This window comes from Hippoglossus stenolepis, chromosome 9, assembly GCF_022539355.2.
Source record: "Hippoglossus stenolepis isolate QCI-W04-F060 chromosome 9, HSTE1.2, whole genome shotgun sequence".
NCBI classification, from domain to species: Eukaryota; Metazoa; Chordata; class Actinopteri; order Pleuronectiformes; family Pleuronectidae; genus Hippoglossus; species Hippoglossus stenolepis.
The window spans coordinates 12326030-12346328 of record NC_061491.1 but is presented as its reverse complement, the minus strand read 5'-3'; the positions used below and the strand labels follow the sequence as shown (position 1 = coordinate 12346328).

Below are 20299 nucleotides of genomic sequence, written 5' to 3'. Positions count from 1 at the left end.
CAATCTTTAGAAGTTGAGCAGAATGCATTTATTTCAGCCTGAAGGTGGAGGTGGGTTACATTTAGAAAAAATATGATTAGATTTTCGGAACACTGTATAATGTACAACGAAAGAATCACGTAAAGCTAGTTAATGTCATCAGACCCATGATGTCCAGTTTGATATGATTTAGTTCAGAGAATAAAGCCCCACAATGCGACAGGACTTCATTGAGATGCATTTGTGGATTTGCAAAACTCAGGACGAGGCCAGGAGCGAATTGAATTCCAACAGTCTCTGATCTCCCTTCATTTTGGCATGTTGCAAGAGCACCTGCAAAAAAAATTAGAAAATGTTTTTCACTTTTAAGACGCAAGAACACAAGTGACCAGTATCACTTTCGCTATTTGCACGTGCTGTTAGGGTTTCCACTGGAGTCGTGATATGACGTTGGAATGTGTTTCTGTTATCCGGTGTGAGTGTGTGTATGAGGCAGTTGTGTGCTCACATTAATCAGCTCCGGGTCATTTTTGGCATACAAGTGTCTGAGAAGGTACCAGCTGGCCACCTGCACCACCGTCACTGGGAGGTCTTGAGAGGAAGCGTACACCAGCCTCTCCAGCAAACGTCTCGTTTCCCTGCAGAAGACACGCTCAGAAATGGGCAAAAGGTATAACAACTGGTTGTCAGCAGTATTTTATACTATAAACAATGAAATTAAACTCGTCTTGATAATGTGATTCATTTTGGCACAGAGTTGTTCCTGCAGGATCTCAAAGAACTTACCCAATTCATTACAAGCATATGTGTTCTCTGTAGCCTCTGAAAAATGAAGCACTCTAAAGCTGTTCTTACACCAAGTTTAAAGTCTAAAAGTATAGCGTGGGGTGAGCGTTAGCACCGCTACATCCACTAGCATCGCTACTACCGGTAGCAGACTTTTAGGCTTAAAACACGGTGTAAATTACCTCGTTTCAAATCGAATTTGAACGTCGGGGCTTCCGGACACTTGGATGACACCACACGAGCAGTATGGAGGCATATTCTTTTTTTTTCTGTTTTATCACGTCTGAAGAAGAGGTCACCTGGGCTAAAACACTGTTTACCCCTGAGACTCCTAAAGTGTTTTGTGGACTCAAACACTTCACCCACCCCTCCATCGGCATAGTGGTGAGTAGATAATGAGTTAATTTTCATGTTTCTGTGAACTATCCCTTTAATGAAGCTTCCTGGCCCATCTATGAGGTGGTGAGACCAGGAAAAGGATTTTCCAGCTCAGACATGTAGCCATGCATTTGAAGTTTCTGAAACCTCATTTGATCACTTTAGATTACATATTGCAAATAGTCATTGCAAAAAAACACTTGCATGAGTATTTACAAACCACCTGCAGCAGAGGAGACAGAATACTGTGAGAGGCACTGACCTAGCTGCCATCTTGGTCACATACTGGAGCAGGGCCTGGAAGAGGTTAGCCACAGGGGATGAGCCCAGCTTCAAAACCTCAGTAGTGGCTTCTACTACCAGGTCCTTCCACTCATTTCCTGGGGCCCCTGCCTGAGAGGACAGATCACACACGGTTAAAGAATAACTAGCTAAAACATTTTAAATGATGTGTGATTCAGCTACTTGACTGATTTTAAAATGCTTGTATCTGTATTGTTTGCCAACAATGTGCATTAACACCTGTCTAACTGCTTTCAGAGGAGCAGTGGCTGATGTCAAAATGTACAGAATTAGCTAAATGTCAAAGAGAAAAGATTTGTGTTGACTTGTACGCAACCAAGGGATTCGGATGGGATTTTCTGCCATGTGAGCAGTGGAGTATAAACCACATTTGCTCTAGTTAAATCACAAAGGAAGCTTCTTGTCATGCTTTTATTTCCATTTGGTCGTGGCTGCTGACCCTGTAATTCTGCTCAATATTCCTCTACTTTGTTTCTGCATACATAACAGGAATATAGACAGGAGCTGCCTCTGGCCTCCTGTATGTGAGTGTGTAGGAATATGTAAATCAGCCCGTCATCATTCCGAAACACTACTAGCTGAAACATAACAGCAGTGATCTTTTTTTTAAGAGATGTTTCGATGCAGATACCAGCATCGGATATGCCTCGATGCTGCCAATACCACGTATTTGAAGTATGTTAGTTTCACCTTAATAAAATTGCAATTGTCTTTTCATTGATATCACTTTTTCGCCACTCGTAAACAGCAGTTGTGCTGTATTGCAGTGTAGTGTTTACAATCATCACTTCCATACAGGGTTACTGGCAAACAGCTGTTAAATGTATTATGTATGTTGCTTTTTATTCAAATGCACTGATGATGGATGTATTCGGTGTCGGGGAAAAAGTGGTATAAGAACATTTCTACTACTTTAACTCACATTTTGCAATACAATTAGATTTGTATTTTCTGAAATGATCAGTTTTGTAGCCATGGTGGTGCACAGAAAAAAAATATTTCAGTATTTATTGTCAGATAGGGAATATCATAGATCTAGATTCATGTTATATCTGGTGCAGAGACTCACCATACAGGGTCCTAGAGCTAGCAGGGCCAATCGGAGGAGGCTGGCCATCTGGCCGCTGTGCAGGCCGAGCTGTAAGGCAAGCTGCAGACTCTGCCTGTAAGCCATAACTGCCTGCACCAGCAGACCCTGCCTACGATACACCTCAGCCAGCCACTGAGAGGAGGAGAAGGACAGGGTAAGCCAGGATGAGTGGGAGTAGAGGTGAGGACGGGTGATTCACAGAGGAACGGGTGGGAGAGAGAATCCGAGAGGTGAAGGAAGAGGGGCATAGATGGGGTTATTAGAGGCAAGGTGAGATTAGGAAATGTTAGAGGAAGAGAGGAAAGAAAGATTACAAAAATAAAACAATCTTCTATAAATCATTCATGAACTTTACCAATGAGAAATAATCCACTGCCTCATAACATATTAATAGTTTGATCATTTCTATACAACATGGCCTGAACGTTTACACAAATGGCCATCCTGGACTGACACAACCACTTAATTACTTTCAAGGTTGATTGTTTTTTTTACCATCACATGCTCGTGTGAACGATGTTGTATAAGACTGTTTCAAATCCTGTGCCACTAAAAGCAACTGGTCCTTGAAATTAAACAAATAACAGCTCATCAGTAATTCACAGCAACACAAAGTGCTTTCATATCATCTGAAAAGACTGAGTGCCCACTTACATGCCATGCCCCCAGGTTGGTGCGGTTCATCATCACCGTGTTGCTAAGCTGCTCCAGCACGGAGTCTGGGAGGACATTACCACCATCGGCCACAAGGAGGCGCTGACACTGCACCTGTCTCAGTGACAGCATCACTGCTGGGTGTTCTGGCGAAACATTTAGGACCTTGGAGAAAAAAAGGAGACGCAGCATAAGAAACACGCAAGTGAAAGGAAAGAGTCATCACACGCAATCAAACTGAATATAACTTGTGATTACATGAAGTCTAAAGTAAAATCACAAAATAATGTTGAGGATGTGTGAGTGTCTGTGTCCAACCTGTGAGCAGAGGGCTTCTGCCTGCTCCAGCTGTCCCCCTAACATGAGACCAGTCACTGCCTGTTGTAGTACCCATCCCTCCAGAGACTGGGCTAGAGGGCGCTCTATCTCCTCCACACCATGCACTGGGGCAGAGAAAGCTGTCAGTTACACAAACACAAACACACACACACACACACACACACACACACACACACACACACACACACACACACACACACACACACACACACACACACACACACACACACACACACACACACACACACACACACACACACACACCTTTCTCAGAAACCACTGACATGAGGGTTTTCTCCAGTCCTTGTCTGCAGGGAGCAGAACCTGAGAGATAGCAGGCTGTGTTTTCTGTGTGACAGGCAGCCATTAATCCCGCCCATGCTGATGGATCATCTGAAACAATAGAGAGAAGTATCACGCAGATGTTTTTACAGTATTTATTTCATGGTAGGTGCAAAGGTAGCTTTACACTCTGATAAAGAAAAACATAAACAAGCTGAAGTGTCACAAAACAGCAAAACTTCATTGTGCTGAATATTACCAGGTTCTCGCAGTAGAGTTACAAGTTACATTATATAGCCCATAAATTACAGAATTTATACAAATGAATTCACAGACACTGACTTTTTCCTGACTTTTTTTTCAAGACCAGTTTGTTTTCCATTACATCTTCTTTATAAGTGCATTTGTATGGGAGGTAGTTGAAAGTGTTTGTTGTAATGTTGTGTGTGTATTCATGCGCATGTCTACCGGGACAGAGCAGCACAGCTCTCTGCATAGTTTTCAGTGCATTCCTGTGAACGTCCTCTCCTGAGTGTCTTCCGCTAGCCAGCTGGTTCACACCACTGTACAACAGCGCCCTCTGCAGGGACACAATTTGAATCACTGCAATTTAACTTACAATTTCCGTGGCAAAGACAGTAAAGGAACACGTTGAAACATCTACAATATCTACAATGTGCAATAGATTAACCATGATCGAGTTTGAGCAGAAGTAGAGAACATTGATTAAATGAATGAATGTGAGGTACTACAAAAGATCAACAGACAGAGGACAAAACAGACAACGAGACACCACTGTGATATTTGTACCTTTCCTTGGGTCATACTGGAGAGACAGGCAACGTGACCAGCCACTGCTCCACCCTAAAACACACAGAAAACAAAACAATGAACAAAACTCCACTTCAGTTCTTCAGCAAGGGAGAATAAAGCTCCTCAGTTACTTATTTGAGTAAACTCTATTTCCTGGGTTATAGCTGGGGATGTGTGCGATAATTGTGTGTGGGTAGATGCTTACATTTGCCTTCCTGGGATAGTACTGTGGTATCACTCTGGACAGCAGGGCCCAGAGGGAGGGGTTTCCAGGATTGCTATAATAAGACAGAAAATACTTATTTGTGGTGTGTTCACTCTTTCACTAAGATTTCAATAGAAAAAGTGACTTTTTTTTTCAACCACATATAATCCCAACCCATAATTTATTATAATGTATCTAAAATAACCACTTAGCTGTTGTATATACTGTATTATACAATATATAAACATACACAACATACTTCTTATTTATATTTCTCTTAATTATAATTCTTGGTCTGTATACATGTCTATTCTTTGTTGTAGCATATGTAACGAAATTCAATTTCCATCGAGGATAAATAAAGTATTTCTGATTCTACTTTCAAAACACAAATCTGCAGATGATTTGTAGAAGCTGCAAAATTCCTCCATAAAACTGACCTGAAACTATGAATGACTGGAAAGTGACTCAGGCAATCAGACAAATATACTTGTGTCTTCTGTGGAATCGTCCACAAAACTCGTGAACCAAAGTGCGAAAGGTAAAAATGTTCCTCGATGTCAAACTGCAATTAAGAATCTTCCACAATCAAAGTGTGTGCGGTTGAAGGGTACAACACATCAGTGGAGTGCTCTGAAGTGCTCTGGACAATCCAAACAAACTGTTTACCTGTGTACAGCTCTGGAGGCCTCTCTTTGCACTGCACTGTAGTTGCCCTGCAGGGCCAGCAAGGTGCAGGTGAGTAAACACCGCTGCTCTACAACACTCCCAGTGGCTGAACCCTGCTTCAGCAGCTCGGTCAGGGCAGCACCGGCGAGTGTAACATCACCGTGGACCAACCCGAGGGCACATAAACACAGCAGAGACTCGGAGATGGGCTCCTTTAACATTGAGCTGTGGAGACAGAAAGCAGGTATAGTACATGTATCACACTTTATGATCAGGTGGTAATGCAGTTGACAACAATTTTGGTTTTAAAAGTGTTTCCTTGACACAATCAAATGGTCTGAGGAACCACCATATTTATACAATACTTTTATATAAATATTTAGTTTTCCATAAGTTTTTGTCTTTAAAATGTGGTATTCTGGCATTACAGCCTGTGAGGGCAATACTGTTTGGCCATAAGAAATTGAAAAATCCCTGACTGAAACAGAAATACCATTTTATCTTTAAAATTAAGAAAAATATCTTCCTTTACATTGCATTGCCTATTTCTCAAAATAACCACAATAACAACCCATTTATGAGGAATAAAATAAATTACGGGTGGACTATCTAATGCTCGAAAGTGTCAAGTTTGTTTTATATTGGCCTGGACAGAAAATGAGGTGAGTAAAACATAGTTGTATTTGTAGGACAGTAACCAACAGACCCACGGTGCACTCTCACCATTTAAACAGCAGAGTCTTGGCTGAGTCCAGGTTGCCCTGCCGGTGCTGCAGCAGGGCCAGAGCTGTCAGGATGTATGCTTTCTCCTTCTCACTGGACGTCACAGCCAAGGCACGCTCATATGCTGTATTGCAAACACAACTGATCATTCACAATCACTCAAACAAATATGTGATGTTTAATTGCAATGCATCTAGCAGTGCTCACCGTTGGTGCTCTCTGGAATGAATCCTGCTCTCCAGTAGGCCAGAGCCAACCCAGTCAGATCGCTGAGCTCCTGCAGTGGAGTGGAATTATAAACATGCACCGCCTCCTCCCACTGGCCTGAGGTGCTGCAAAAAAAACACAGTGGGACGTACAAAGAAGAGTTTGAGTAATTCCTGAAGTATTTTCTAAGATGGTTCAAGTACATGGTAATGAGGCAGCTGGTTGTTACCACAGAGCGCGGCCATAGCAGCCCAGAGCAAAAGCCAGTTCTTCTGCTGAGGATGTGGACTTCAGCAGTTCAACAGCTCTGAGGGAAGATAATTAAGAGTGTAAATTCTAAGCAATTATGAAATAAAATGTGTTTCTGGTACATAAATATAGAAGAAACATATTCTGTATATATATAAAAATTGTATTCTTTGTGTTCAGTAACATCTGTTCATAGTTTCCATGTCAGACAGTCCACTGAAGTCCGCTTCGGTCCTTGTGATGAGAATGTTGTCATCCACCCATGTCCGCTGGGCAACACACGGACACCTATGCAGACTTTCGCATGCAGCACAAACCTTCAGTCAGTGTAATTCAGACAAACCTTTGGTAAGCCTGTAAGGCCTGTCTCTTCAGCTGCAGATGCTCATTCAGATATCCCAGCATAATGAAGGCTTCGGGGTCAGACTGGATCCTCTCTGAGAGGAGCACAAGAGAAGCCTTACACATCCATCTCTAACACATTTCCCAAATAAAACTGAGGTATCTGTAGATCCTGCAGGATCATCAGAGATAGATTGTGTACCTGTGTACTTGCAGAGAACCACGTGAGCAGCAGAGATGGCATTCATCTGGACTATGTTGTAGCGGTACAGTTCAGAGTCTCTGTTGCTCTTATCTAGCAAGGTGGAACATACCCAGAAGGCATAACCTTTAACTCCCTCCACCTGCCGGGCAAAGATTGAGGGAAATGATGATGAAGAGCCAGAGAACAAAAACAGAAACAGAGTCTGGCAAAGTGTGACGGGGCAAAGAAAATCTACTTTCTGTTTCATCACTAATTCCTTCATACAAAAGGTTTAGAAAAGAACATTTAGCAGAATGACTGAGGCAGAATGAAGCCTGGATTAAACTATTATCCAGCCAACCAGTGGATATTACAATAGCAAGCCCAGGGTGTTTAGGAGGTCACACACATGTGTACTGAGTTCAGTGGTGTGCCTGAAAAGATCCATGGTGTCGTAGCTTCCCACTCTCTCTGCTATCAGCGCCTAGGGGGATGGAAAAGAGTTAGACACATTTAGACGGATACAGTCAAAGAGGTCAAAAACTAAAATCCAATAAGTTTGGTGACATTGAAGTGACCTGTAAAACATTGTTTCAGGACTTCTCCATAAGATATGCTAGGGTGGGGTTCAGTACCTGTCCAATCCAGCAGTTGACATACAGCGGCTCCAGGGACTGAGCAATCTTGAAGGCCTCGTGTGCGAGCTAAGACAATAAGACCAGAGATCAACTATAAAAATGTCCGCCAGCTATGATAATGACAAGAATGTATCACACATGCACAAACCTCTATATTGTCCTTCTTCAAATAGAGGCTCCCAAGGTTTGTCCAGGCAACAACATTCTGGAATGAAATATTAAGTTTAGTAAAAACAACAGAATATGTTCCGATAATTATTTTCGTTGACCGGACCAAAGGAGCTGTACCTACATTTGGCTCAACTTGTATGGACTTGATGAAGCAATGTTGAGCCAGAGCAAAGTTCTCAAGACCTGATGTGATGAGACACAATCAATTTAAATCAGTTGTATTAATTATACCTGTTTTTTTACAAAAATGAAAACACATACTGTTACCTTTGTTCATGGAAATCGCCCCCAGGCCATTCCAGTAGCTATGGTTCTCACAGTCCATCATGATGGCCTTCTTAAAACACTGACAAGAGAAAAAAAAACATCTTTTGAGACCACCCCTGGGAACAAACAATGCAAAATTGCAGTGAAGGATCCAGTGAATTACCTGCTGAGCTTTCTCTAGGACCAGAGATTGGGAGTTCTGGTCTCCTTCGGAAGAAATTGGCAGTTTTGCCTGGTGATAATAGTTGAGTCCTAAGTCATACCAAAGGCTGGGGGCTTCAGACACCAGCTTCAAAGCATGAGCATAGCACCTGTAGACAAAAACTCATATGATTGACCAACAGGGGCCGAAACTATACGATAGTGCAACAGATAATAAATCTAATACTTTTCAACTTCTGATTCTCGTTTGTGAACATACCTCTCGCCGACCTTGAGTGTCTGGGCCTGGTTCAGCACGTGGCTCTCTGCGTTGGGGTCTAAACCAGCCAACAGCGCGGGCATAAGAACTTGTGCTCTGTTTGTCGAAACACTGCTGACTGTGGTGCATGCATCTCCCAGCAGCTTCCACAAGCAGGACAGGCCTGGACGCAGCTCCATGGCTCTGTGAGCATAGAAATGAAAAAGGATGGACAAAGGAACTATAAGACATCACATTGTGAGTGATGTAGTTTATCAAAGACTAAGCATTATTTTATATATGAAGGTTTGCAAGCTGAATAAACACCTGAAGAGGTTCTTAATAGCTTGCTGAATGAGGTCAATGGCTCCCCCATCTCTGCAGTCCTCCATCAAACATTTTGCCAGAGACAGCTGGCACTCCCCGAGTCCTTCACAACAGACCATACACATCCAATTTAGCTTTGAATCAATATCTTAACAGATTTGCAACAGATTGCAAAAATAAGCAAAACATTACACCAATTTCTAGGGTAGAGTGAAACAAATACCAACCTTTAAGAGCAGGAACATAGTCCTGCTGTGCTGTGATCTGCAAGTACTCTGCGGCCGCCTCTTTGAACTTGCCCAGGGTCTGTTTGATCGCAGCAGCCTGGTAAACACTGTAGATGGAGGAGGGCTGAAGTTGATGGGCCTTACCAAATGCCTTCAGCGCAGCCGTGAAGCTCCGGCGGTTTAGGTAGGCCTCGCCTAAACACTCCCAGCACACCCAGTCATCAGGGTCTGCTCTCAGAGCTGCCTGCAGACTGCAAACATTAACTGAAGGGTCAATAATGTTCATAAAGTGAAAACATCCGGACAAATATAATAGATTTATATCAGATTTGAAATTCGTACTCAGAGACAGCCTGTTGATGCTCCCCGACCTTCAGGTAGTAAAGGCCTCGTCTCATCCAGGCCCATTTAGCTGAACCGGGAGTGGCTTTCTCTATCACTGACTCCAGTGTTGCTAAGGCAGTGTCCTGTGGCATTAAGGAAGGACACCTTTACACAAACACAACGAGAAAGTACCAACAACACACCTGACAACTCTGAAAACTGGCTTTTCTAACCACCGAGGCCACTCACCATATCCTCCATCTCCATACTGAGATCCACTGAGGCACTTCCAGACTCAGAATCCTCATCGTCCAACTCAAAGGCCTTCTTATAACAGCCTCGTGCACGACCACGATCAGTAGCTATCTCCCTGTAGTAATGCCCAAGGTAGAGGAAAACACAGCCGAGGTGTGGATCTATCTTTGCCGCCTGAAATGTAAAAGTGTAGATGTAAAAATAAGATGTCATTCAACCCTACGCTACAACTGTTAATAAAAAAAAGATATGGTAACATTTCTTCACAATCATTTTTGGAGAAGTTATGGTTTTATTGATCTAAAATGAACAGATCATGTTATGAAATTTTCTATAGCTGTACCAACCTTTAGCAAGTGTGTTTGAGCTTTGCCTCGGTCTTTACGGGTCTCTTCTCCCATGTCCCAGTAGAGTTGTCCCAGCAAAAAATAGTACTCTGCACAGTTTGGGCTCAGGGTAGCTGCCTTCAGGAAACTGCAACGCAGTGCAAGAAAAGTTACATAAGTGCATCATACAAATGGACTGTTTTACCAATGTTTAAGACAGTGCAGGGCCACAGATGTAAGACATGCACACAGATAAAGACAAAAGACAGGTCTTACCTCTGCTCTGCAAGCTGATGCTGACCTTCAGCTGAATGCACCAGTCCTCTCAGAGCTAAACCCTGGTCCAGGTTTGGGTTGGAGGCCACAAGCTCTGATGATACCTATGGAAGATATAACTGTTTAAGTTATACTTATTAATCTTTGATCGAATACAAGATACATATTCATCAATAGGATTAGACAATCACATCATTGGTCGAATATGTTTTGATTTAATTAGTTGCTAAATTATTTAGTTTCTTATGTTAATCATAAAGTAGAAGTGTTTCATAGACAAAATTCAATTAGTCAACCTTAAGTGCTTGATCAATCTGTCCTTTGTTCACGTATGCACGTCCTTTAAGGGCAACGAGAACTTGGTCTTTTACAGCATCTGGAATCTGAAAAATCAAATTAAAAACAAACAGACATGACATTTTCTTGGATGTTCTGTCGCCCTTTATTAAAATAGCAAAATATATTCATATTAAACTCAGAATAAATCAAAACAATCTATAAACTACTGAATTACTTAATACCTAGTTACCTAAAAAAATTAATAAAAATTGTAGTACAAACAAATTAGTATTAATCACTTTACTTGTGAAAAGGTGTCCAAAGCATCATCTGCAGCCTTCTCTCCTCCACTTCTGACTAAAGTCTCAAGCTTCAACCTCAGCAGTTTGACCTTCAGCTCCTTGTCTCCAGTAACACATTTCGCCAGACCTAAAAGAAAAAATATAAACAATGAAGTTCAGAGGAGGGCAAGGGTTTTCAGAGACCGACAAAATCCTTTACTTGTGGGAGTTTCTTGTTCACTGTGGGTGATGCAGAGTAACTCAGCAAAACCACTGTACGGAATGTACATTTAAACATTTTGCACATTAATAGCAATGTCTTTTCTTTGGTATAATTTGTATTGTTCTTTATGGTGTTTTACTTTCATTCAGTATCTGAGTTGTTTTCAAACCTTATTGTGCATTTGTATACTGATATCAATATACAGTAGAACATTAATAAAAGTGCTGTACCTGTTGTATTCTAAATAACTAATAACTTCCTCAAACTGTCATACTCACAATAAGAATACATGTAAATTACGCATTAATGTAATGGAAACACAAACGAAAGTATAGTCAGATCCACTGTTGCCCTAATGATAGTTTTACAAAAACATTGACTTATATGCATTCGAAATTCAGAGATTTTTTTGCCAGCTGTCCTTCCTGCAACTGCACAGCTGCAACTGTGTTTCTTTTAGTCTGACAGATAGATAAACTGTATTGTCTGTCTCAAGTGACAGAAATTCTCCTTTTGACAGGGCTCAACAATTGTGAAATATGCGGGTCTGCTGTCAGTACACTTGTCCATGTCACGCGCTCATATCTAGAGTAGGAAAGCCTGGGTTGACTTGTTGTGTTGATAACCAGCATCGTGGGACCTCTTAGCCTTAGCCTGCGATTGTTAGGTTAAGTCGAGCCGGAATACAGAAAGATATCCGGGATATGTTGAGCTCGCTTTGTAGTACAGGACCCAGTCCCATTAACAAAGAGGCTAAGATGTGTGTTTCATTTGGGACTTAAATCAGCGATGACATGCTGTTGTTATACAGTCTGAATGCTTATAGTGATAAACAGCAGACTACACAAACCTTGGCAGCATGAAGTAGCACTGTCCGAGTATCTGTGCACTTTAACCTGAGCTTCAGCCAGACTGTACCATCCTGTGCTACAGCTCATCTTCTTCAACCCTAATAAAACAGAGGAGATAGATCATGCAGAGTTATCATCAACTATCACTGTCATTCTGAATCACAGAGTTGCTCATGAAGTGCATGTCTCACTACGAGCACAGTATTCACTCTGGGTTTCAGATCAAACTAACCTTGCGAAAGTTCCTTTATGGCGTCTGTATATCTTCCTTCCTGAAGTGCTTTAGTGCCCAGACCCAAGTGACCCAACCCAGAGTCAGGGGCCAGATCCAGGAGCCGGGAGAAGCAGCTAATTGTATCATCAATCAGGATACCTTCGAATTGAAATATAACACATATCAAGACTAACACTGCTATTTCCTATCATGCATTTTGAGTTTAATGCAATTATTCTCCTCTATGCTTTAGAGATGTACTTACAGGAAATAAAACAAAGCACTCATTTTGATGATAAATTCCAAATAGAAAGCACATAATACATATTCAAATTATTGTACCTGTTTTGAGGTAATGCGAACAAAGGACCTCAAGAGGATAACTTTGTTTGGGGTAGTGAGTGAGCATGGACTCACAAGCCTTTTTCATTTTGTTTTCTTCTTGCGGCAGCTAAAGTAGGAGCAGAATCATGATGAGTCATAATGAAATGATTAATTCAATTGTTGTATTTTATCAGATGCGAAAAATGTCCAAAAAACGAATTAATATAAGCATTAAATATATGCCATCAGCCACTGTAAACCCAAATTGCTTGAGCAGGCGATTTAGGAAAGATCTTAGGAAACAGGTGGCCTGTTTTTAAGAACATTAACACGATTTCTGGCATAAGAGAGTGTGTGCTTACTTTAGAGAGACAATTAATAAAGTCGGCTGAGATCTTCTTGTGTTTCTCTCCTGGTACAGGGTCCACCAGAACAATGGTGTTCTCAAAAGCTGTGATTAACTGTTGGCGTCAAACAAACAAACAATACAATAACCAAAGAGCAGATATGTGCACAGAAAATATGATTAAGTAAAATATGATTTTATATTTGTACTTCTGTGGGAGAAATTGGAGCTTACTACTAACACAGGGTACGACATACAGTATCTGCTTTTAAGTTCAAAATATAACCTTTAGGGGTTTGTAGGTTGAAGGGTTTGGACTCATGTGTACTGCAGAGTGTTGCACAAAGAGATATGCTAAAGTTTGGGGGTTTTAAATCACATTTGGGGAAATCTTACATGCTGTTGTGTTTCATTGTCCTGCTCTTTCTCATTAATGCCGTCTGAGAGGAGCTGGATCATCTCCTGCCACAGCTGCAGTAACTCTGTCTTGTCCACAGCTTCTTCCTCTTTCAGCTGAATGAGCTGCAGCCAAACCTTTGCCAACTATCCGCACATACAAATACATTAAAATGTGCGAAAAACAACACACTAACTTTTCATTATTGTTGACCACATATTTTCAGAGTTACGTACCTTTAAATATTCTTTGTCAGACAGATAAATATCTGACAACTTTTGGATCACCTCGTAACATTTCTTTTTGTCCGAGCTGTCAATGCACAAAATGGTGAAAATCGGTAAAATGTTTTAAAACTAGTTAGAACTTTTAGAGATAAATACTAAAGAAATCATTTAAATTTTTTATAAAATGATTAGACACGTGTGCTGATTAAACATCTTACCTGGCGTATAGATCAACAAGCTTCTGATAAATGTTGGGTAGCTCAATTTTGAAATCCCACTGATCCGTCTTGTCATAAAGATTAGCTAAGCCCTAAAGCACAAACACATTGTTGACATGAATATTAACTCATAGACACACTGAGACAAGTAGCATAAAATGCAACATCCTCTGTCAGAACAACACACTTTTTAAGGACATTGCCACTGTGCTATGGCACCTGGCTGTAATTTCACTGCTGTAATTACCTCCAGCAAGGAGGTTATGGTTTTGTCTACATTAGTTAGATGGCAGGATTATGCAAAAACTACAGAATGGATTTCTACGAAACCTAGTGGAAGAATGTGGTATGGGTCAGGAAAGAACCAATTCAACATTTTGACTTCCATTAACATTGTGGAATAAGGCATTTTCATTGATTTTTCAGATAAACATTCATGGATCTTGATGGGAAAAAAATCAGACTTTAGGAGACTGATATTCACGCGTGTGTGCCATTTGTGGCAGATCCAGATATAAATCGGGATCTAGTGAAATTAAATGTGGACTGTTAGGCCTTGGTGGAGGTAGGTGCTGCCCTTGTAGTTTCAACTCAAACCATAGAAGACCTTACAAAGGAATGAATTGCTCTTAGTGTAAAACAAGCAGTCCTGTAAGCAGTTACCACTACACATACACATCTTACCTGCCATGCCAGTAGCTGCTCAGGATCCAGCTCCGCTGCCTTTTTATAGGCTGACTGGGACTGATCTGGTTGCTCCAGTTCACTGGCTGCCAGGCCGATGAACACCCAGGCATTATAATTGTTCTTCTCCAGTTTCAAAACAGCCTAAAAAACATATTACGGAAAACAAAGTCAAGCATACAACATAGGAGATTTGCAGTGTCTCATTGAATACCACAGATTACATATAGCAGAAGCACATTACCAGCTCAGATCTTGTGTAAATACCTTATTTCCCCCAGTACCTCAGTTATCTTACCTTACAGTGTCTCAGAGCAGCTTTGTACTCTTTGTTTTTAATGGCCTCTCTGGCACTTTTCAGCTCCGTCTTCACTTCTTTACTGGACATCTTGTGGTCACCTGAAACAAAATGAGTCCAAAACATTAACTTGGCTGTTTACTAGCTTTACAGGCAGATGCACCTGCAACCTACCAAGTGTCTCAATGAGTGAAGCTAATTAACGCTAATGCTATTTATTCGAATTACAATATGCTACAAACGTTAGCTACGCTTTTGTGCCTGAATTAAAAGTAGAAAGGGACTTCACAAAGCTAACTGAGTTAGCCAATACAATTTAGCATTAGCTGTTAGCTTGTCGGGGACTATAAACAACGTACTTTAGCTTATTTAAAACCATAACTTACACATACTCACTTTGTTCAGTTCGCTGTCACCCGTGTAGGTTTAGTTCATGTGAATAAAAGTTGGTGCCATCCGCTGTGTTGTTGACAATCTGCAGCGCAGCTTCACATTTGCTAACAGGGAAGTGAAAGATAAGAAGCCGCGCCTACATTGGATTTTCAAAATAAAACCACCTGCAGTTTGTTCTGCCTGAGAATGTGCAGCATCAGGCAGGATGACAAATAAATTATAAACTGGAGACCAGCAAAGATGACAAAAAAACTAATTTAATAAAATATTTATTAAGTGAAAATAAAAGTACAGCTCTGTAACACTTAACACATAACACTGTTAAAGTTATTAATCATGATAAGCCAGAAATCCACCTGTCAATAGCTCTCTCATTGGCTAACACATCTCTCTGCCAGTCGACATGCCATCTGAGAGTAGCGATGACCTGGCTGTAATTTCCTCCCAGATCCTCTCTCCAGGCCCCAAATGATTTGATATTATAGAGATGGACAGCTGACGAGACTTCTGGGTAATCTACGATGCCGCGCAGTAGCTTGTCCAGATGCACCTTCACCTCTGGGAATTTGTGAGCCACATTGTGCAGCTCTTCCTTGTCCAGTGAAAGGTCTGCAAAAGAGACAAATCTAAGTTATAGTGGTTTGAACGAAAAGCATATAGTGACTGAACTGTGAGCGCTAGGAACTCACCAAAAAGCTGGGGAGGGACGCTCAGGCCATCTGAATAGGTGATGTATTTCCACCTGCCACTTCTCAGCATGTATGTGGAGGCATTGACATTACAGCCATGGTATTCACTCAGAACCCAGTCTGGATGTTGCTTTTTGAATAAACCACTAGACTTGGACAGCAGAGGAAGGAGGGAGTGTCCACTGAGGTTACCTCCAGGTGAAATACCAGCAATGTCTGAAAAATACACAAGTGTGATAGGTCAAGTTAAATTAATAAAATCTGAATCTACTCATGCTTTTATTTTGTTGTTTTTACAGACGTTGGGCAGACACTTTAAACCCCTTTAGGTCTTGACAACGATAGCCCTTTTATCCTGGATTGACACTTCAATGATTTATAATCTTTAATCAACATTTTAATTCTGTCTTCTGTCGACTTCCTTACCCAGCACAGTGGGATAGAGATCAACCAAAGACACAAGCTGGTTGATCTGCAGGCCAGACATCAGGCCAGGCCCCATGATCAGCAGGGGAACGTGGGAACTGCCCTCATACATCGACATCTTATAAAACTGCCGGTGCTCCATGGCCAGCTCTCCATGGTCAGCCGTAAAGATCACAACAGTGTTGTTGAGCAGCCCAGTTTCTCTCAGGGCTGATATCACATGGCCTGGTGAGACAGAGGGTGTGGGAGAGACAGAATAAGCACAGAGTTACAGATTAGTTCAGTTCAAATACATTACTAAAACAGTAGCAAAGAGTAAAATGCTGGTAAACAAGATCTAGTGGCAGATTCAACTCTAGAGAAAATATTAAATATTTTACTGTTGATATTTTAACACGATAAGAAACTTCCAGTCAGAAAGGAGACCTATGTAATATACTGTAAGAAATTAATGGTTGAATAAATTATATATAGAATGGCACTCAGTAGAGCTAATACCTCATTCCCCTTAATGTGCCTGATTTTTTTAATTACAATGCATGAATCACTCCCGAAGAAATCAGAAAAAGCCCTATAACAAGTTAAAGAAAGTGAAATAAACACTCCTGCATCAGACACCTGATCTGGATTTGCACCAAAATGTAATGGGTTCTTCCCTGACCAGTACAGCATCTTTCCACCAAGTTTCATGGTAATCTGTCAGGTTGATTTTGTGTAATCATGCATACAAACAAACAAACAGACAAACAGATAGGGGTGAAAACATAACCTCCTTGGCGGAGGTAATGAATATGTAGAGTAATTAAGAGAACAGAGGAGACTGGGCTGTAGGTAGAATGTGGATTTACTTGATTATATAAATAAAAAGTTGGCCCCTGTCATTGTGGCACAGAGGAAATCGAGCTTACCTAAATTACACTATTGCCGTTCCCATAAAAACGTTTACTAGTTTGAACCTTTATCTATTCAGGAATTTTACCAACAGGAATTCAAGTCAAAGTTCCAGCTGCACTGGATCGACAGTGAGACAAGAAATTTAGTGAAATGTTCGCTTTAAATTTGATCTGTTCTAGCTACCTGCTGTTGCCTTCTATACTTCACCTTGTGTTTTAGCCAGAGAGGTGGCTGTCACTAAGTCACTAAGTCTACTTTACTTTCAAACATGCTTTAGTCCATGTTGGGCTCCTGTAAGAGTGTGACTCCTACTTTTTTCTGCAGTACATTTGAGTACCTGAACAGGAAAAGAAATCGCAACTTGCAGGTTTGGTATGTTTCAGGAGATATCCCCCAAAGTCTTATCCACAAATAACTCTTGGTTTGGAGAATTACTGCTGTCAACTAACCCAGCATGGCATCGGCTTCAGCACACATGGCATAATAGAAGGCCCGAATGCTTTTGACTTCGTCCTCGGTGAAAACACCAGTGCAGTTTTTGGTGAAGGTGGAGTAGAAATCAACAGGGTGCATGGCAGCGGTAGGCAGCCATTTGGGAACGGTGATGAGATCAGACGACACCTGTGTGCGTAAAAACAAGGAACGAGGATATCTCAGGGATTTTTAATCAAACGATACTATGTAATTCTGCAACAACACAGGAAGCATTAATACAGGAGGTGTAAATAAAGCATGCCTTTTTGAGCCAGTACGGTGAGGAACGGAAGGTGGATCCTCCTGCAGTGGGCCCCAGGGATTGGGTTTGGTAAGGGTGAGGTAAATTGAGGCCAAGGTAAAGAGCAAAAGGCTGGTGCGAGGCTGCAGCTGTTTGGTGGATCCACTGCGCAGCCTTGTCTGTGTTTTTCCAGTCTTTTCTCATAATCCTCACTGTGGACATGTTCCCAACAAGTTGTGTAACCGGCCGGCCCTCTTGGCGCAGGAGGAAATGAACATCTCGTGTCCAGGCCTCAACTCGATTACTGCGGGTAGTTGCACAAACACACAAGAATACCAAGATGATGCGGAGAGCAGCACAAGAACGGGAAGTGGAAAAGAAATGTGAGGAGAAAACAAAAAAGATGATTCACACATGAATCATCTTTTTTGCCCACGTGAAAAGTCTGTTTTTGCTTATTACTCACACAATAAGTTGCTGACAATGTTTTTGTATGGTGTCTGTCTGTTATGTTAATCTTTGTTCTGTGAATAAGTCAAAGTTAGTGATGGTTGTTTCTTTCCTGGAACCACACTAATCATGGATACAGGCTCTACTTTACAGACACTATTCAATTTTATTTGAAAAGCGCCAAATCGCAACATACATTATCTTAAGGCACCTAACATAGTAAGGTTTAGACCTTAGAATGTTATAGAGAAACCCAACAGTTCCCACAACGAGTAAGCACTTTGGCAACTCCCTTTTAAAAGGTTCAGTGTGTAGAATTTAGTGACATAAAGTGGTGAAGTGTCATGTTGCAGCTGAATACTCCTCATCTCTCCCTCCCCTTCTAAACATGAAACAGAACCTGTGGTAGCCTTCAGTTGTCATAAAAACTCAAAAGGTGTTTAGTTTGTCCAGTTTGGACGACTGTAAAAAACATGGTAGCCTCTGTAGAGAGGACCCACACCAGATGTAAATATAAAGTATGTAAATATAAAAGGGCCCATTCTAGGGTAAAGAAAACAAAAATCTTACAATTTAGATGAAACACACTCGTGAAAACCTAACTAAGATAATTTTATATTCAAATTATGCCAATAGATCCCTTCCATGTTACACACTGGACCTTTAAACTGGAGGAAACCTTGACCAGAAGAGGAACAAAAAGAGAGAGACACAAGGAACAGCTGTGTAGCTGTCATATTTAATCTTTGTCAGACTGGTTGTTATAATGAAAATAATAAGAGTGATACTTAGAGATGTCATGATGTTATTAATTATGGCAGCACTCTCCTCCTCATCCCTCCTCATCTGCCTACCTGACAGAATGGCTCCCTGAGGTATAGTCCAGCTTGCCCATCGCCTTGGTGAGATATCCCTTCGCCTCCAGTTCATCCATCCACGTGGTAGCATTTGCATCCAGGCCCTTGAAGTTGTTCCAGGACTTTGTGAGGTGGACAAACTGACCGCTCCACATCGCTGACAACAATTACCACAATATCTGTTTTCTTGCATTTTAAAGGGGAACTCCTCCTGTGTGTGTTTTTTGTGGGTAAATCTTGCCACTTACCTGCTCTTGAGGGGCAGCAGATGGGAGAATTGGTGTAGGCATTGAGGAAGGTAGAGCCAAGCTCCCTGAGGTAGTTTACATAGGGCAGCTGTACAACTTTGCTGCCAGGGTCAAAGGTCAATCGCCCATCCTTAAGAAAAGAAGAAAACTGACGTTTAAACCACAAGCCAATACAAAACAGACAATCAATCAGTCAATGTAAAAAATATGAAGTATATGTGCTGCTTAACCTAAAGTTAGAGCCCTGTTCTCTTTTACTGCTGCTGCCTTATAAATAAACACACACTGCAGTAACTGTTGTGCAGTAACAGAGCTCTGTGGTGGAACTTAATTCATACTTACAAATGCATCACTCATCACCATCACAATGTTAGGTTTGGTTCCATTTTGGCAAAAGCTTTGACCGTCAATTAGAAACAGGAAACTCAGAGCCACTGCTAACGCGTTCATAGCGACGTTTCACCTCCTACAGACGATTTCCTGTTGAAGTGGATGAGATTCATCAGAGCAAACTTTATAACAAGTCGCTCTCCGTCTGTCAGGTCTGTCCAGTCTGATGTACATCCAGGTTGCACTTTCAAAATAAGAGTCTTCTATTCAAACTAAGTCCGGCAATAAAAATGATGTTTAAATGTTCTGTTTTTCAGAGGAGACTAAATTTATGAACATACATATTCAGCACTCATTACCACTGCAACCAATCATCCCAAATATTCATCACAGAGGGCAAATAAAGGCTTTGTAGATCGAATTAATCAATTTCTGGTTTAACGTGCATTAACACACAATAGCCTCTAGGGGGAAGCATTTATCTTTTTATTTTAAAAGGTTACACAATTTTTGTTGAGTTGGCACTGTCATGATCAGAGAT

The 20299-nt window shown here is 41.2% G+C and overlaps 2 protein-coding genes across 3 annotated transcripts; both read right to left on the bottom strand.

Moving 5' to 3' along the window:
• Positions 1 to 5: 5 nt before the first annotated feature.
• Positions 6 to 15305, bottom strand: ttc37 (tetratricopeptide repeat domain 37). 2 transcript variants are annotated; one of them, XM_035166371.1, is made up of 41 exons: positions 15153 to 15305; positions 14757 to 14857; positions 14459 to 14602; positions 13775 to 13866; positions 13566 to 13641; positions 13329 to 13475; positions 12949 to 13047; positions 12605 to 12713; positions 12281 to 12421; positions 12048 to 12146; positions 10998 to 11122; positions 10711 to 10797; positions 10415 to 10518; positions 10160 to 10286; positions 9807 to 9986; positions 9576 to 9700; positions 9234 to 9484; positions 9007 to 9109; positions 8701 to 8883; positions 8443 to 8590; positions 8280 to 8358; positions 8134 to 8195; positions 7990 to 8046; positions 7839 to 7907; positions 7613 to 7687; positions 7222 to 7363; positions 7021 to 7114; positions 6658 to 6735; positions 6429 to 6553; positions 6222 to 6345; positions 5499 to 5723; positions 4830 to 4902; positions 4622 to 4675; positions 4280 to 4391; positions 3794 to 3922; positions 3509 to 3633; positions 3191 to 3355; positions 2516 to 2668; positions 1406 to 1536; positions 488 to 617; positions 6 to 312 (listed from the first exon to the last, which is right to left on the bottom strand). In XM_035166371.1, the coding sequence occupies exons 2-41, from the start codon at positions 14844 to 14846 to the stop codon at positions 238 to 240; spliced, it is 4707 nt and encodes a 1568-aa protein (XP_035022262.1). In that variant the 5' UTR covers positions 14847 to 14857; positions 15153 to 15305; the 3' UTR covers positions 6 to 237. The 2 variants fall into 2 exon arrangements, with proteins under 2 accessions (XP_035022262.1, XP_035022261.1); XM_035166370.1 differs by having other exon boundaries at positions 15143 to 15278.
• Positions 15306 to 15402: 97 nt separating this feature from the next.
• Positions 15403 to 19991, bottom strand: arsk (arylsulfatase family, member K). The gene is made up of 8 exons (XM_035164883.1): positions 19771 to 19991; positions 19429 to 19558; positions 19178 to 19337; positions 17895 to 18177; positions 17608 to 17779; positions 16265 to 16489; positions 15839 to 16054; positions 15403 to 15758 (listed from the first exon to the last, which is right to left on the bottom strand). The coding sequence occupies exons 1-8, from the start codon at positions 19876 to 19878 to the stop codon at positions 15484 to 15486; spliced, it is 1569 nt and encodes a 522-aa protein (XP_035020774.1). The 5' UTR covers positions 19879 to 19991; the 3' UTR covers positions 15403 to 15483.
• Positions 19992 to 20299: the final 308 nt, after the last annotated feature.

Bases quoted from the DNA above. Each gene is read 5' to 3' on its own strand.
- arsk (XM_035164883.1), bottom strand. From the start codon at position 19,878: ATGAACGCGTTAGCAGTGGCTCTGAGTTTCCTGTTTCTAATTGACGGT. The intron at 16,490-17,607 runs GTTAGTTGACAG...CTGTCTCACCAG, and splicing joins TGAAGCCGATGCCATGCTGG to GCCATGTGATATCAGCCCTG. The intron at 15,759-15,838 runs GTGAGTTCCTAG...TCTCTTTTGCAG, and splicing joins CGTCCCTCCCCAGCTTTTTG to ACCTTTCACTGGACAAGGAA.
- ttc37 (XM_035166370.1), bottom strand. The intron at 8,591-8,700 runs GTATGTTCACAA...TTTTGTCTACAG, and splicing joins ACACTCAAGGTCGGCGAGAG to GTGCTATGCTCATGCTTTGA. The intron at 313-487 runs GTGAGCACACAA...TTTTTTTTGCAG, and splicing joins ATGACCCGGAGCTGATTAAT to GTGCTCTTGCAACATGCCAA.